The 18,261-nt window shown below is 43.9% G+C and overlaps 1 protein-coding gene across 9 annotated transcripts in view; it reads right to left on the bottom strand.

The window, feature by feature from the left end:
• SPICE1 (spindle and centriole associated protein 1) overlaps positions 1–17,774 on the bottom strand; it is a 57,493-nt gene extending 39,719 nt beyond the window's left edge. For 6 of the 9 annotated variants that reach the window (XM_073310058.1, XM_073310008.1, XM_073309983.1 and 3 more), the window contains exons 1-8: positions 17,600–17,774; positions 13,182–13,229; positions 11,554–11,700; positions 9,730–9,832; positions 8,778–8,899; positions 6,877–6,983; positions 3,964–4,106; positions 3,069–3,209 (exon numbers count right to left, since the gene is read on the bottom strand). In XM_073310058.1, the coding sequence (XP_073166159.1) occupies positions 3,069–3,209; positions 3,964–4,106; positions 6,877–6,983; positions 8,778–8,899; positions 9,730–9,832; positions 11,554–11,700; positions 13,182–13,229; positions 17,600–17,713 (925 nt within the window). In that variant the 5' untranslated portion in view covers positions 17,714–17,774. The remainder of the gene's footprint in view (positions 1–3,068; positions 3,210–3,963; positions 4,107–6,876; positions 6,984–8,777; positions 8,900–9,729; positions 9,833–11,553; positions 11,701–13,181; positions 13,230–17,599) is intronic. The other 3 variants (XM_073310001.1, XM_073310029.1, XM_073309992.1) reach the window with 2 other exon arrangements.
• Between the last annotated feature and the right edge of the window lie 487 nt (positions 17,775–18,261).

Here is an 18,261-nt window from a genome sequence, read left to right on the forward strand (position 1 = left end):
TAAGCCACGGGAGAAGTACTCTGTTCCAGCACTATAATGGACAAAGGAACATCAAAGATGGATGCATCCTAGTCATTCAGATTAATACAGTTTGTTTCTAAATCCTCAGAAACTGGACTTAACTCTGAGGACCACCCTACTGACTTTCAAGGAGGCAGAGACCACACCTGGTTTACACATATGGTAAATGAACATCAAAATAAAGGCACCAACTCCAGCATTTGTTTATACTTTTATCTTCCTTGGCAGACAATTCAAAACTATTTGTGGGTGAACTCCAACAACCATGGAAATATTCAGCTGATCAATAGCCTTCAGCCCACAAGTACAGGGAAGGACAAATGTACATTGAATTTCTCCTCCTTCAGGCCTCACTTTGGGAACCCCTGGTCTAAATTTCTGCAGAACCAACACTGTGTAGAAGAGTTGACTCTTCTACAAAACCCTAAGTATTCAATACATAGATTTCAGAGTAACAGCCGTGTTAGTCTGTATTCGCAAAAAGAAAAGGAGTACTTGTGGCACCTTAGAGACTAACCAATTTATTAGAGCATAAGCTTTCGTGAGCTACAGCTCACTTCATCAGATGCATATCGTGGAAACTGCAGCAGACTTTATATATACACAGAGAATATGAAACAATACCTCCTCCCACCCCACTGTCCTGCTGGTAATAGCTTATCTAAAGTGATCATCAGGTGGGCCATTTCCAGCACAAATCCAGGTTTTCTCACCCTCCACCCCCCCCACACAAATTCACTCTCCTGCTGGCGATAGCCCATCCAAAGTGACAACTCTTTACACAATGTGCATGACAATCAAGTTGGGCTATTTCCTGCACAAATCCAGGTTCTCTCACATCCCCCCCACCCCCATACACACACAAACTCACTCTCCTGCTGGTAATAGCTCATCCAAACTGACCACTCTTCAAGTTTAAATCCAAGTTAAACCAGAACATCTGGGGGGGGGGGGGTAGGAAAAAACAAGAGGAAACAGGCTACCTTGCATAATGACTTAGCCACTCCCAGTCTCTATTTAAGCCTAAATTAATAGTATCCAATTTGCAAATGAATTCCAATTCAGCAAATTGGATACTATTAATTTAGGCTTAAATAGAGACTGGGAGTGGCTAAGTCATTATGCAAGGTAGCCTGTTTCCTCTTGTTTTTTCCTACCCCCTCCCCCAGATGTTCTGGTTTAACTTGGATTTAAACTTGAAGAGTGGTCAGTTTGGATGAGCTATTACCAGCAGGAGAGTGAGTTTGTGTGTGTATGGGGGTGGGGGGGATGTGAGAGAACCTGGATTTGTGCAGGAAATAGCCCAACTTGATTGTCATGCACATTGTGTAAAGAGTTGTCACTTTGGATGGGCTATCGCCAGCAGGAGAGTGAATTTGTGTGGGGGGGTGGAGGGTGAGAAAACCTGGATTTGTGCTGGAAATGGCCCACCTGATGATCACTTTAGATAAGCTATTACCAGCAGGACAGTGGGGTGGGAGGAGGTATTGTTTCATATTCTCTGTGTATATATAAAGCCTGCTGCAGTTTCCACGATATGCATCTGAGGAAGTGAGCTGTAGCTCACGAAAGCTTATGCTCTAATAAATTGGTTAGTCTCTAAGGTGCCACAAGTACTCCTCTTCTTTTTGCGAATACATAGATTGACCACCACCATAGATCTGTGCAATACAGCACAGAAAAAGTTCCAGGGAGTGCATGAGGACAGCCATGTAGAGAGGTACAGGTGAGTTAGCAGGGAAGTGAGTAGCATGAAGGTACCCCATCTACATTCCCCAACCTCCCATGGACCTTTGCTATGCTCCTCAGCAGGAGTCAAAGTTTGATAGACCTGCTCAGGCGCATCTGACCAAGACTTAGCTGTGGGGAAGCAGAGCTGAGGTGTAGTGGGTGGGATGGGATTTGCAGCAGAAAGTGCACCTATAATTAAGCTACTAGCTCCACTCCGGAGGCATCTTCTCGGTCTGACAATCTTCTGAAAAACTACAGGAAGCGAGTCCTCATATGAGCCGTAGTGAAGAAACTGGAATAGAACTGCTGCTGAAGAAGGTTATAACCTCCCAGCATCTCAAAACATATGGATGACACTCCATCCCCAAAAACCCTTAAAACACCCTTTTATGTCCTACATGGCAGCTCCCCCAATTGGCTCCCCACAGTCCTGCTGCCTGGTGGTACCAAAATAGCAGTGGCAATATGAAGCCCTGGCAATGCCACACTGCATCCAGAGCTAGTTCCTCATGACATTGTTGCCTCTTTTGCACAGTGAATCAGTAATAGCACGATGTGGATCCCAGTCCATATGAACTGAGGTATTAACCCACAAAGACTGCACTTCCCCTCTCAGCCACTTCATGCAAATTTATTCAGTTATGAGGAGTAAGTGGAATTATTCTTTATGCACAGAATTGTCAAATTTCATAAGTATCCAATCCATACAGCATTATGTGACAGACATTTTAGAAGTTGGGAGGGACCTGGGTAGAGAGACTGTTTTGGGTCCTCCCTCCCCTTTTGAAGTCAGAGGCATCTAAAAAAATTCAGACAACATCCAGACCAAATTTCATACAGGAAGAATTTTTAAATGTTTCCTAAAAATTAGTAGGTATTTTCCTAAAACAATTTAAATGAAAATTTCAAATTGTCCCCTGAAGGGCTGTTGTGCCAAATTTGGAGACTAAATTCAACACACAAGATTTCAGTCCTTTATGAGCAGATCACAATGCAACCATAACTATGTAGTCACTACTTCTACCTCTGTAATCTTAGCAAATACCAGAGCTGAAAGTAAAACTCCAAGCAAAGAGAAAGTGTACTGTAACCAGCGATCACAAGCAGTAAAGAATTCTCCTCTTTCCCTGTCAGCTTAAGTACTAAATTGCTACTGTATCTTGACTTTTAACTCCAATAAATGACATTGATGATCAGTACTGTTTAATGAAAATATGGTCTCAACCAGAGCTTTAAGGGACACTGGAGGAAGGCAGATACACTGTCTCAGGTACAAGTTACTTTGGATGAAATATTCATTTTAAAAAGGATCAGACCTTTTGTTGAAACTTGCTTTTGCTTTCTTGGGTTTGGGTTCAGCACTTGTCTCACAGTGTAAGAGGAATCTGAAGTCTGCTCTTCATCTTCATTCTGAAGCCTTGAATGGACTCTCTGGACTACTCTGGTAGCATTGAGGGCTGATTAAAAACAAAAAAAAACAAATCACACATATGAGCCCACTCACACAACTTTAAGTGATTAACTGTAAAATATTTCATCCAATGCACTAAATGTCTCCACAACAACTATGTGGGTAAAACCAGACAATCACTACACTCACAAATGAACTCACACAGCAAAATGATGAGACAAAAACACCGTATCACCCGTGGGCAAACACTTTTCACAAAACAAATCACTCCATATCTGACCTCTCAGTCCTCATCCTCAAAGGAAACCTGCACAACAACTTCAAAAGATGAGCCTGGAAGCTTAAATTCATAACTTTGCGAGACACTAAAAATAATGGACTTAATAAAGACACTGGATTTACGATTTATTCCCACAACAATCTGTCACACACTAACCCCCCTTTGTCCTATGATAGGAGAGATGTTAACAGGTCACTTCACTTAGAATAAGTGTTAACTACTGATGCTAAACCATCTGTTCCACCTTGTATTTAGTTGTGACACGGAGTACATTTACCAGACTGAAGAAGAGTGCTGTCTTGCTCAAAAGCTCATCTCCCTCGCCAACAGAAATAAAAGATCTCTCACCCACCCTGTCTCTATTTATAAACACAATCAAACTGCCTGTGCCTTACTCCGCTAACCCAACTCAGATTTCTGAAACTCTATTCCTGTCCCTTCTCTCCACTAAGATTATTCTGAGTAAGATGCTGTTAGCAGCCTATGTCCTTTGAGAGTTAATGTTCTAGCACAGCCAAACCTGCACCTCCTGATGATGGCAAAGCAGTTGTTGGAGTCACAGCTACATTTGCTTTCTGTGATGGGGTAGGAGTTCTCAGTTGCTTCTCAGCCCGTAGCTGGGAAGTCCCGGCAGCGTTTTCTTCTTTCAGTAAGTGGAGTAGCCTATATATAAGCATAAGAGAGAGAGTTCAAGGGTACACTGAAATCTGAAATGACAAATGCTTACAGCTAATCTTTACCATCTATCCATAAAAAGCCTCTCAAAAAGTCTTTACTCCTGGGGGAATTCTGTGCCACTGCACACGTGCAGAATTAACATCCACTGCAGAGTTCTTTGCTTCCCTGGAGAAAAATGATTTTCCGACAGAGAATCAAAACGAAGCCACAAGAATGCCCTCAGGAGTAAAAAGTACTTAAAATTGCTCAAACAAATTCCCCATTAATGCAAAGCCTCAAATTCCTAGAAAGGAGTTAAATCCTTCCCCACTCTATTTTAGTTATACAAGTACTCCTCCACTGTAACCAACACAAGGCTGGTCTACATTATGAAGGTTATAGTGGCATAGCTACAGCTACACAGCTGTAACCCCGTAGTGTAGATACACACTATAATGACAGAAAGGGTTCTTCTGTCACTATAGTAACTCCACCTTCCCAAGTGATGGTAGCTAGGTTGACGGATGAATGCTTCTGTTGATTTAGCTGCATCTACACCAATGTTTTAGGCTGGTGTAGTTGCGGCACTCAGGAGTGTGGATTTTTCCCATTCCTGAGTGCTTTAGCTTTGCCAAGCTAAGCTTTAACCTTAGAGCAGGCCATGGTGACATGACATTTGACATTTCCTCCAACGAAACCAGCAAGTGTGCTACTTTAAAAACTCCAACACAACAGCCGTCAAACCCAATGCTACTTTCCTCAATCAACTCAAATACACATTGCTATAGTTGCAAACCAACATGGCCAAATGTAATAAAATTCTATATAAAAATTTCATTCACAATATAAGTTGCTGAAGTCAATACAACACTGATGGAGAACCACAATCAAGGAAACAAAAAGGTACGTCTATACGAACCTACATCCACCAGACATTCACACTAATCCACCAACACATACAGCAGACCTTCAACAAACGCACACCACTACCCACAATCACTCAAACATCGTAAATACTAGCCAACCTTATTACTGAGCACATACCTTATACAATGAAACAAATACATGATCTACCCCTTATAGCACTCACAAGACAATCTTCTAACCTCCAGTTATTCAACACATAAGTACATACGCATATGGGGGAGGTTTAGATTGGATATTAGGAAAAACTTTTTCACTAAGAGGGTGGTGAAACACTGGAATGCGTTACCTAGGGAGGTGGTAGAATCTCCTTCCTTAGAGGTTTTTAAGGTCAGGCTTGACAAAGCCCTGGCTGGGATGATTTAACTGGGAATTGGTCCTGCTTTGAGCAGGGGGTTGGACTAGATGACCTTCTGGGGTCCCTTCCAACCCTGATATTCTATGATTCTATGTTTCTGAGAGAGAGAGAGAGAGATCACTACTGAGAGTTAAAACACAAATAATGGAGGTTGTGATGATGAATGGTGTATATGGAGGATCTGATGATATGTTAGCTGTAGTGAGCACATGTTTGCATAAGTTAGGTATGATAGGAATATGCTTAACTTCTTTTCCAGGATTTTGAGTTTTGCATGAGTGGTTAACTCTTCAGTGCAAGAGTTCTGGTCTTTGTTTGGCACATGCAAAAAAAAGATGAGGTCTGCTATGATCTCTTATCTCCCCTGTTCTTCTTTCCTCCACCTCCAACTTTTTCACCTCTATGACTAATACTGAGGCTTCTGACGCACTTTCTATCTCTAATACAGCCATCTGTGCCAATGACCCCATTCCCTCCCAACTCCTGATCTCCCTCAGTCCTTTCCTCTACAGATACAAACATGCTGTAGTCATCATCCTCCACCCCCAAAAGACAACCCCCAAATTTCAACTGCCTCTGACTACTACCCCTCCCTTCTATCCTTCACATGAGGTAACAGTACATACCATATGAAACTGTTACTTCAAGTTCCAAACTCCATCCTTGATCCCCCGCAATCTTCCTTCTAGCCTCTTCACTACAGTGAAACAGCTCTTAAAGTCTAACAGACTCTTCTTAGCCAAGTCCAAAGATCTCTACTCCATCCTCATCATTCTTGACATTTCCTCTGCTTCTGACATGGTTGATCACACCTTTCCTCTTTATATATTATCTGTTCTGGACTCACAGTGCAGTTCTCTTCTGATTCTCCTATTTGATCATGCCTGCCATGTCTGTCAACAGGTCCTTCTCTTCCAATCTCCTGCAGTCCACTGGGGTCCCACAGAGTCCTGTTCTTAGCCTGCCCTCTTTTCCCTTTACACACTCTCCTCGCTGGGTCCTCTTAATTGCTATTAAGGTTTCAACTACCAATCCAATTCCACAAGTCAACCTATTATTTGTACTGAGATAGTGCCTAGAGGTCCAAATCAGGAATGGGAGCCCACTGCACTCTGCACTGTCCATACAACTGAAAGAAGACCCCTGTCCCCAAGTAGCTTACAATGCAAATATGAGACAGTGGGGTGGGGGGGTAGGAGAACACAAGGTAACAATGAGACTATTATGGTAACTGTAATAAATATCAGTCACAGCTCACCAAGTGCCCAGTCACTGCCAAGTGTTTTGTAGGCATCATGGGAGAGGAGTTTTAAGGAGAGATGTGAAGGAGGATATATCATAATAGCTTTGTGGATATTTATGGGGAGCAACTCCTGTGCATAACAGATAGCGATGGGAGAAAGCACAAAGGTGTTTGGACATCTGATAGTGCTATTAAAATACTATGGACAAGAAACCTTACGATAGTGGACTGAGACAGAAACACACACTGACCTGTTTGTGTCAATGTTGGACTTGAAGTGCAAAGACACATCCTGTTCATTCACACTGCCCTCTGACTGACAGTTGGAGGAACCTTCCCCTTCTACTTCATTGAGAGCCTGTCTCAGAAAAACACAAGACATCTCAAAAGTTACATGACAGCAATTTAAACCCACCCTTCAGAAAGGAAAAAAATAAAGTAGTTGTTTTCTGGGAAGTGTTTCCAGTGAAGTCTCTTTATTGTAGTTCCCCACCTCTAAAATATGGACAAAAATAATCGCATCTTACAGAGAAGACAGGAAATAAATTCATTAATGTTTGTGAAGCACTGGGATACTACAGTGATGAGTACTCTAGAAAAGACCACAGGAAATGACTACTTCAGTATTCAATGCTTTGTTTGGTTGTGTACAGTAAGGCAAGGGCCGCACAATGACTGAGGGTAAAAAATATTGAACAGCTGCCTCATTTCCTTAGTAGTGGCCTTTCTAGCCATCAAATGAGACAGGAATATTGTGGAAAAAACATAACATATGGTCATGTAATTAAGTGGAAAAATTAATACTGCCACAACAACTAAATTCTAGTATTTCCTAAGTTTTGAAAGATTCACTTTGCAATCTAAACATTCTTTTAATGTAGGTTACATATAAAAACCCACACATAAATTGCATTTCCAGCACATGCATAAAAAAAGTGATGTAATGCAATGAAAAGGGCAATATTTCATTGTGCACATAACTTAGGAAAGTCAATTCAGAATTAAGATCTCCTGCAGTAACCAGAATTTTGCCCTATGTATGCTGTACAACAGGATCTTTGGGCAGGATTTTCAAAAGAGCAGAAGAGTTGGACACCCAAATCTCACTGAAATTCAATGGTGATTGGGCACTGCCTCCCTTAGCTTCCTCTGGGAAGCCCAGACTTTCAACCTATCATACAACTCACATGCAGCGATACAATATGCTACATAGATAAATCCTAGGCCACAGCAAAAAATGCAAATAATGAATGCCTTCATTTAAAAAGAACCCAGTCTGACTGGCAGAGCAGTCCTGAATTCAGTTTAGGATATTATGTATTTGTGCAAGGTGCTATGGCGTAAATATTAGTACAGAATCATAACAGGAAGATTACACTTATGACAGATATGACACTTTCATGCCAAGACCCTATTTTCTGTCATTTGTAACTTTTCAGAAAAGTAGCCCTTTGGGATGAAGTCTCTTATCCTTGTTCTCAACGTCAAGTTAATATTTTTGGCATGATTTCAGATATCAGTTATCCGAGGGGGGAAAAGCACATTAAAAGTTATTCAAATTTTTCTTGTCTAAAGCAAAAATGATTTTGTTTTAAAAGTTCAAACTTGCAATTTATGCAGGTTCTGCTATGGTTACAAAAAAAACTAGTTAACAGACTTAAGTGAACATCAAAAGAACACTCTGAATTCAGTCAGTGAAACAGCCACATACAGAGATATCACTGCACTGAAATAAAGGCATCTGAGTATCTCTCAATGTGTGTGCATTCAGCTAAATGTCAGGGAAATTAGTTCCAGATTTAATCACTTCTACTTTTACTTTTTAAGAACTAAAACACAAATGAAACCATGTTAATGCAACATCAAAGTTGATGCTTTTTGTACAAAAAGGTAAGGAAATCCAAAGTCAGGGTTCCCAAAGCAACCCAAAATATTTTCTGCATAATATATGTAGTTTTATCTCTGTATGCAGTGTTAAACATAAGTTATAATAATATATACACTATACACAAAAGACCTGATTTAGGATAGCTTAGGAACCTTAATTTTGGATTCCTGACTTTCACGCAAGTGAAGACATAGCCACAGAACTCTGCATTGAAAACGTAGTTTACTTGCATTTACTATACAGTCCATATAAAGAGTACATTACCTGGGGATCCATGATAGATTCACTAAGGATGGAAAGCTGTGTGGGAGGATCACTTTTTTGTACAATGGGACCTTGAGAGGATTCCAGGTCACAATGAGGAGCCATTGTTACGTTAGGGAAACCTAGAGTAGACAGAGGAAGACAGGAAGTCATAATACACAAAGGGCTACCTTAGCTGATAAACCATTATCTCAGGAGAAACCAGGTACAAAGTCCTACCACTATCTCAGGACTTCTGTACCATAAATTAAGCCCCTTTTGTCTCTGAGATATATCACACAAGTCAAGGGGAGATGAACATCACTCCTGAGTAACCCTAATGGCCAGCCACAAAGTCACACTACATACTGGGTGGAGGGTTAGGGTTGCCACTGTACATACTGATGTAATCAGAGAAATGTGCACATGCACAGAGGAACATACGGTCATTACAAGTGAAAGAGAAATGGCAATTCACAGAAAAGATGAATGAAACTGCAGAGCCCACCATTCTCTCTGGTGAGAAGGGCCAATAGGTTTTGCATTCTCGATCAAGAGCAAGCAAGAGAGACCCTCATTCATCCACTGACAAAGCTCCAAGGGCACCCAGGACTATGCATCAGAGGCATTCAGGAGTGAGACCACAAGAACTGCCATAATGAATCAGATTCTGAGGTCTATCTAATCCAGTACCCAGATGCTTCAGAGGAAGGTATAAGAACCCTGCAGTAGCAAGGTGTGTGATAACCTGCCCCTCACATTAGGTGTCATCCTGATCTGTAATAGTTAGGCAGAGCTGGTTCTCCTTTGTACTATGTTAAGGGAACCAACTATGCTATGCTAACTAACCAGATCAACCAAACAATCTGAGCTAAACCAAATTATCCAGTCTACAACTTTGTGAAATTAGACAAAATTTGTAAAAAGTGTGGCAATCTTAAATGAACTGCCTTACACAAATTAGATGGTTTACCTGTATGCCTGCGAGGAGCATCACCAAACAGGTCTTTCACCACAGCCATGGCTTGATCAGATCTCTCCAACACATCCTGCAGCTGATACTGATCAGAGAGAATCTGAAGGCACAGCACAGAAGAGACTTCATACCATCATATACAAACTGATTTCCCAAAAAATCAGGATAAATACATGGATTATGGAAAGGGATTTTGGTATCATTATCCTTAACAGGTAATAACAGAATAGCCAACTATCATAGTTCTGGGGTTAACTCTGCCTCTGCCCCTTCCATGGTCTGCTCACAAGCACCACTTTAGTCTCAGGTCCCCAGCTGTCACCTCTATATGGGCTGGGACCCATGTCCCTCTCCCTTCAGACTGGGGATTTAAGCTTGCAGTCCCCATGCAGTTCATGGTGATTATCCCAGCAGATCAGACTTTAGTCTGGCACATGCAATTCACTTTCTTTCAAGGGAAAACATCAGGAATAGGAGTGGCCAGCCAGCTTTCACAAAACACAATATATGTATTTTAAGACAAAAGCATTACTGAGACAACATATAATAAAAACACCTACACACACTAAGATTACCAAGTGTTGCCTTCTTCCATGTGTAGACCCTGGCAGGTTCTAGTCCTTCAAACCCTTCCAGCAGGGTTTGCCTTTTTGATTACAATTCCATGTCAGTTTCTGGATCAAAGTGAGGGATACCTAACCAATTCAGGCTGACCCTTTATACGACAAGCTCTTTCCTTGTCCTCTTGAACCCAGTCTCAGCCTACATAGGCAAGTCCCCCCAGAAGGTGGTACTTCTCTAGAGTTGTTTACCTGTCCTGGCAGCTGCAGTAATTACCCTCCACTGATGTAATTCTTAGGGGAAACTTGGTAACCCTCCACCATGAAGCTAATATACAATCCCTAGCTCACAAACTTTTATAGATACAAGAACTTGTGACTAATCCCATGGCCCACAGCAACTGGCACATCTCAAATAACCATGCTGCAGGGAATTACTGGCTGTTTGAATCAGGGGAAATAATTTAATTGAGTAAGAAGCTATTGCCTCCGGACTGGAGTCAGATAGTGCTGCTGCAGTCAGAACTCAAAAGCTGGTTAAGTAGTAGTATTACATAGTGTTTAAGGCAGGCCCAGATAGTGAGGGACAGAATTAAATTCCAAATTTGGAACATCAGATCACCGGCTAGTGCTTACAGCTCCTCAACCCGTTTTGTCAATTTTCTTTCGCTTCCCCCTCCCCACCCTTCCTGCCTCTCTTTTTTACACTCCCCTTCTTGCTGGCCTCCTTTCTTCTGATTAAATACAGCCATTGCAGGTACAGAGGTTCCCCAGACACAAGAACCTTAGCATTTCCACTAAACAATGGAGTCCATGGTGTGTGTGAGGGGGAGAAAGAGACAAGCACAGGATACATCGCCCTTTCACAGCTTGGAATTTAGAACTGTAAGGATCCCTGCACAGCAGCATTCAAAAAATGGCTGGGGCCAAGGCATGGGCAGGGGCCAGGAGTAAGATCTGATACTATGTAGACCACGTGATCACATCTCCTTGGGGCTTGGGTGCCTGTTAACCATGGAGCCTACTCCAACCAATGTTCTGCAGTAGCTGAAAGAAGAACACCTAGGGGTGAGCAATTCTGTACATCAGCCAAGCTTGATTATTCAGCCAGGCAGTGGATTTCGACCTACAGGCAGGAACAATTTTCCATTTTGCTACAAGTCCTTCATAGCAAAGGAGATGAGGAAGAAGATGCAAAGTGCGAGTTTCGTGCTCCTGGCAAATTAAAAACATGTGTTGAAAGTCCAGACCTAGCTCTTACCTCTCGCATGAGGGCCAGCTTCCTTTTCTCTAGGGAATCAGGAGCCCCCTGCCTCTGCTTCTTCCATTTTCTCTTCAGTGCTCTCTCTTGTAGCTCCACATGCACCAGTGCTTTGTTCTTGGACTTGTGTATCTCATGACGCCGCACCTATGTGAGCATGGAAGAGAATTTGGTTCAAATCTAAGGGACAGGCTAAGGCAGTGGTTCTCAATCAGGGTTCTGGGGACCCCTGGGGGGCCACGAGCAGGTTTCAGGGGGTCCGCCAAGCATGGCTGGCATTAGACTCACTAGGGCTCAGGGCAGAAAGCCAAAGCCAAAGCCTCGACACACAGGACTGCAGTCCAGGGCCCCAAGCCTCACCACCCAGGGCCGAAGCCAAAGCCTGAACAATTTAGCTTTATGGTGCCCCCTGTGGTGTATGGCCCCAGGCAACTACCCTGCTTGCTACACCCTAATGGTGGGCCTGGCTTTTATATGCAGAAAAACAGTTGCAGTGGCACAGCTGGGCCATGGAGTTTTTATAGCATGTTGAGGGGGTCTAAAAAAAAAAAAAAAAGAAAGGTTGAGAACCCCTGAGCTAAGGCACTCTTACCAAGCAGCAGGGAAACTGCCAGTGGGCTCTCTTTTTTGGATCTACCAATTTATGCATTGGGTACAGTGAAGTCAAACCACATGTTGGCGATGCCAGTAATGTCACCATCTATGAATGGCAACTGCAATCACAGAGTCGACCACTCCGTGAAGAACAAAAGTTTAAGTTACCTCATAGAGCAAAGGGCAGGGGGAAATGTATGGGTTCCCATCTGCCCTACATTACTGAAACAACAGCAACAGCTGTATCCAACAGTCCCAGAAATAGTGTCACCCAGAACACTGAAAACAAGGCAAAATGCATTGCCTGATTCAGCACTGCTGTTGAGTATCAGTATCTCCACCCCCTGAATGGGATGCATGTATCCAATTCAGATTAATAGCACATTTAATGTATTAGATTCTCACAGGCCTCCAAGCACCCTGATTAGAGAATAATTAAGTTATAGAATTTAGAAAGAGACTTATGTCATCAAAACTAGCCTCCTCACAAGAGATATAATCCTAAATGAGCACAACACTACACTATATGTTAGTGCTATCAGCTGGATGGAATTGAACTCATACTTTGTGAAGAATAGCAGCTCTACATAGCAGGAATAGTAACAGTGGTGTGAACCTGTTCAACCCCCTGCAAGAATTAAGGAAATGCCAAGACTAAAGAACATATTTTTCAGGCTTTTCTTCAGTGAAGATGATGCAGGTTAAACTTATCTATTGGAAGGTTTTCTTTTCCCCCCATTACCCCATGTTGGAAAACATTCTAGAGGGATCCACTGGAAAATATATCAGAATATTGGTTAAAATAAGCTGGTTTAAGGAGACGTTAAGCAGATGGACACTGCTAAAAGAAGGAGTTGTGCATATAGTTATTGGGGGTAAAAAGCTATATTTAAAAAAGGTTTCGGTGGGTAGGGAAGGGAGATTAAGATGTTATAAACAAAACACCTCATAGAAATAAAATGAAATATCTGCCCCAGATTACCAAGTAGATTGACCAGCTATGGAATAGAGGTAATGACAGATTTTTGACTTACCATGTCTTCAGGAGTTGCACGATGCACTGTTAAATCATGGACAGTGCTCTGCAAAAAGAAACAAGAGAACACAAATGCAAACACAGAGGTGGAATCAGGCACTGATGTTTTTTAATACCCTATTGATTTGCTCTTTAAGTTACGAAAATAATAAGCGCTCCAAGTTTAGAGACGTGTCTATTGATAAATAGAACAGAGATGGCATAGATCACTTTTACAGTTCTACACAATATTCCATCAAAAAACTATGTTAAAAGAATATTAATTTTGCTTTCAAAAATCAGGCAATGATAGTGTGGAATCCTAACTCTGCCCCCTTGGGCGCATACATCATGACACAATCTTTAATTATGTGATGATCACATATTACTTCTCAAAAGGAAGACAGGGAGGATGGACCAATTTTAAGGCACTAGCATAGGATTTGGTTTCAAGTCCCTGTTCTGCCAGACTTCTTGTGTGACATTGGGCAAAATACTTAGCCACCCTGTCTCGGTTCTTTATCTATAAAGCGGGGATAATACCTCACAGAGGTGTTGTAAGGATAAATACTCTAAAGGTTGTGAGGTGTTCAGATACTACAGTGATGGTGGCCATAAGAATACTTAGGATAGAAATAATACAATATTTTTCCCCCTACAAGCTCACATACATGTGTATGCCAGAGAGTCACTCTATAGAAGATGCACAGTGAATGAGCCAAGTGCTTCATTTAGCCTACATATTTCTGACTGTGCAGGCAAGATCCAGGATACTCTATAACAAATGACTTCTACTTCAAGGTCCCTGGCTTTTAATGATGCTTTGGAGCCACAGGCTGAAAATCCTGCAGCACCTTCAGATAAGATAAAAGATGGATGTGTTCATTTTCATATTTAATTAAATGAAAACCATCAGTATGATAATCCTTGTAGAATTTAAGTTTTCAGTGTGCTGCAGAACTTTGTGTTGAAAACTCAATTTCATTTGTAGAAGTTGTCCGGGGTGCATGCAAAAAGAAATTGACAATGATGGCTGTGGATTGGGGAGCAGCAGGGCCTTTTTGTACCTGGGGAGCAGGTTTTGTATTTTAGCACAAGCATATTCATTGAATATTCCTCCACCAGTGATGAGCAGTGAAAAGAGTTTTAAATGTCAACATTGATATTACCACTGGTAGATTTCAAAGTCAATACCTTGTTTCTGTCTAAGGTTTATGCAGCCTGTAATAAATGAGGCAGTTCATTTTGTTATTGTTTCTGGCTGTCTACATACTGACACAGCACAGAATCAGTAACACTCTGTTCACTTTTGGAAAGTTCTTTTTACAGCCATAAGGCACGTACACACAGGGCCCAATTCACCATTAACCTATGTGTCTAATCCTCATAGTTCAAAGTCAGTCATGGAATTTTACACCTACTTCACATTGGTGTAGGCAGCTATAGAAAACATAGAATGAATGCCTCTCTCTCTTTTTTTAAGTACAGAAGCTTAGATTCTGGCGCAGGAGGTGGAGTCTACAAACTGTGACCATGAAGTAAAACAGGACCCTGTGTATTATAGAAACAGCAAATTATATAATATTGTATTTCTATAACTTTTTGTAAGGTGAAGCTTATACAGCGCATGGTGAATGGAGTAATGGATCCTCAGTGAGAATTATCTACCTATCAAATGTTAACCTGTGTATGCAGATCTGACTAGAGGATTACAGATTTCAAGGCCAGAAGGGAGCATTGTGAACATCTAGTCTAACCTTTTGAATAACTCAGGCCATAGAATTTCCCCAAAATAACTCAGAGCAGATTTTTGAGAAAATCACCTAAGCTTGATTTAAAAGTAATCAGTGATAGAGAATCCACCCCGACCCTTGGTAAACTGTTCTAATGGTTAATTACCCTCACTTTAAAAAATGTGAGTTATTTCCAATCTGAATTTGTCTTCCAGCCATTGGATTGTGTTATACTCTTCTTCGCTAGATTGAGCGGACCATTATTAAATATTTAATACCCAGGTACAGAGACTGTAAGCAAGTCAATCCTTAACCTTCTCTTTGTTAAACTAAATGGATTGAGCTCTTTGAGTCTACCATTATACAGCTTGTTTTCTAATCCTTTAATGAATCATTCTTGTTGCTTTTCTTTGAATCCTCTCCAGTTTATCAACATTCTTCTTGAATTCTGGACACCAAAACTGGATACAGGACTCCAGCAGCAGTCACACTAGTTTCAAATACAGAGGTAAAATAATCTATTCCTACTCAAGATTCCCATGTTTATGCGTTCAAAGATGGCATTAGCTCTTTCGGCAACAGTATCACATTGGCAGTTCATGTTTAGGTGATTATTCACAACCCCCACATCTTTTCAGAGTTACTGCTTCCCAAGGTAGAGTCCCCATTCTGTCAGTATGACCCACATTCATCGTTCCTAGAGGTATACATTTAGCTGTATTAAAACATATATTGTTTGCTTGCACCCAGTTTAGTGGTCACTTCTGTTTAAAGACAAAAAACTATGCTCTTTCTACATCCAGATGATTTGGTGCTGAACTGTTTTATCCCAAATTTTCCCAAAAATTCAACTTGGGGACAGAGCCCTGAAAACTTTCAGCCTGGAAGGTGAATTTTTTGAACAATTATAAACAGCCAGCTGATGAGAGAGGCAGAGACTGGAAAGTGCTAGTACTCTTGCAATCTTAAAGAAAGATGTCACTTGCCCATGAGCTGTAAGAGAGCACCTTAAAATGAAAGCCCGTGGAATAGTCTCTTCAAGTCTATGCATTCCAATACCAGACAGATTTGTATCACAAATTTGACAGATTTCAGAAAGTTGGGGAACTGAATAGATTAAATTACAATGAACAGATTATAGGTTTGAGCCTTCATTCACTAGAATCCAACAGGGCCAGCTCCACTGAGTTCAGGCATTGGAAGAGACAAACATGTCTACCTTGGCTAAACCAGAAAGGCTTTGTCTAGACTAGGATTTAAAGGTGTGATGTTAGTTGACAAATTTTTAAACTTTAGTGTAGACAGGGTCCACTGCATTTAATGTAAACTAAACTGCTCAAGTCAAAGCCTGTGGTCTCCCTACTTATCACATTCTAATATCACACCTTAAATAGTAGGTCTAGACTATACTCTAGATATACTGGTATAGCTAAACTGCCAGACCCCCTAGTACAGACGCAGCTTAAGGAGTTTTTCTGTCAGCACAGTAGCACCACCTCCCCAGACATGAGCTATGTTGACAGAAGCACTCTTTACTCCTGGGGGAATTCTGCACCACTGCACATGTGCAGAATTTATGTCCCTCACATATTTCTTTGCTTCCCCGCAGAAAAATGACTGATGAGGAAGCAAAGTGAAACCACAAGAGTGGTCCTGAGACCCTTCACAGCAGTATGTTTCAGGTGCCAAGAGCAGCTGGCAGAGAGGTAAATCACTGTGAGGAAGGGAGTGGGACTGGCGAAGACCTGGCTGGTGGCTCCTACCCTGTGCCGGGCTCAGCTGATAGTTCTGGCTGGGCTGGGGAGGACAGGACTTCCTCTTTCCCTGCACGGCATCCAGGACCCGGTCAGACCCATCCCCAGATTTCTCCCCCAGCGGCAGTAAGATCTGCCAATTCCACCCTGCCCCCACTTCCTGCAGCCATCACTCCTCAGCTGCAGGGGAAGGGATCCCTGTGCAGAAAGCTGCTCCCACATCTGCCCAACCGCCATGCATCCAGCCGCCCTCATACTCGACCCTCCCGCCGAGCCCCACTCCCCATGCACCTGGGACCACCCTGCCGAGCCACCCACACGCAGAACCCCACTCGGCTGAGCCCCAACCAGCTGCATCTGGACCTTTTTTTGGCATCAGATTTTTAATTGTTTTGGTGCAAAATGCCCGCAGGAGTCAACCCCCGGTGGGGGGGGGGGGGCTTTGCCAGCGTAGCTAGGTTGGCGAGTGGCTGTGGTGTTTCCACGCCCCAGACAGACACAGCTGGGCCAACAAAACCTTGTGGTGTAGGGCTGGCAGCGGCCAGGATGAGGCCACAGGCGATGCCCCGGCTCTCGGTACGCCAGGGGCACAGCCCCTTCAAGGGAGAGGGCTCATCAGCGGGGGGCAGCCACCGGGCGCAGGAAGAAAAGGACACGGAAGGGGGAACCGCAGCCAGGCTGCCCATCAGCGCCGGGCCGGGCACAGGCTGGCAGGGGACGGCCGCCTCCGCTCGCACGCGCGGCAGGGCGGGCTCTGCCGGGCGGGCTGGGGGGAGGCGGGGCCCCGGGGCTCGTCTGCCCGCCTCTCCGGAGCCCGTCCCCCGCCGCTCGCACCCGCGGCGCCCAACCAGCGCAGGAGCCCGCGTCCCCCGGCCCCCTGCGGCCCCAGGCCTCCCGCACCCCGACTGCGATGGGCGCGGCCCCCCGTGCCTCAGTTTCCCCCGCTGTACCGGGCGGGGGGCTCCACTCACATCCCAGTCCCGCTCGGCCGCCGGCGGCTTCTTCTTCGCTTTCGGCGGCTTCTTCCCCGGGGCGCGGGGCCGCGCCACCCGCACCAGGGACATCGCGGGGCGCGTCAGGCGGCAGGACCCGGAGGGGGCGGGGCCGGAAGCGCAGGGGCTCGAGCCGCCGTCGTTAGAGGCCGGCTTGACCCCGCCCCCAGGCCGCTCCCGCCCGTCACCAGGGAAACCCCGCCCCGGCCACCGGGCCCCGCCCCCGAGCACGAGGCAATCCAGCCCCGCCCCCCCGCACATCGCGGACCCCACCCGTACCCCTCCCTGCCCCACTGATCCCCCCCTCCCATACTACCTACTGTCTTAGTGTACCTGCACCCCACTGACCCCCCCGGCATAGTAGCCATTGCTCCACTGTACCCCCCATATACCCCACTCCCCCCCCACCCATACTACCCACTCTCCCAATATACCCCCAGCTCTCAGTAATCATCCACCCCACTGTCCCCATATACCCCGCACTGCCACCCCAACAACCCGCTGTTTTCCACTGCCCTCACAACCCTCATTAATCTTACCCATTTCCCCCACCGCATTCTGGCCGATCATACTGCCCTTAATGTGCCCCGGTCCCCATTGATCCTCCCCAACTGGCCCAA

Source organism: Lepidochelys kempii, chromosome 1 (assembly GCF_965140265.1).
Source record: "Lepidochelys kempii isolate rLepKem1 chromosome 1, rLepKem1.hap2, whole genome shotgun sequence".
Taxonomy (NCBI): domain Eukaryota; kingdom Metazoa; phylum Chordata; order Testudines; family Cheloniidae; genus Lepidochelys; species Lepidochelys kempii.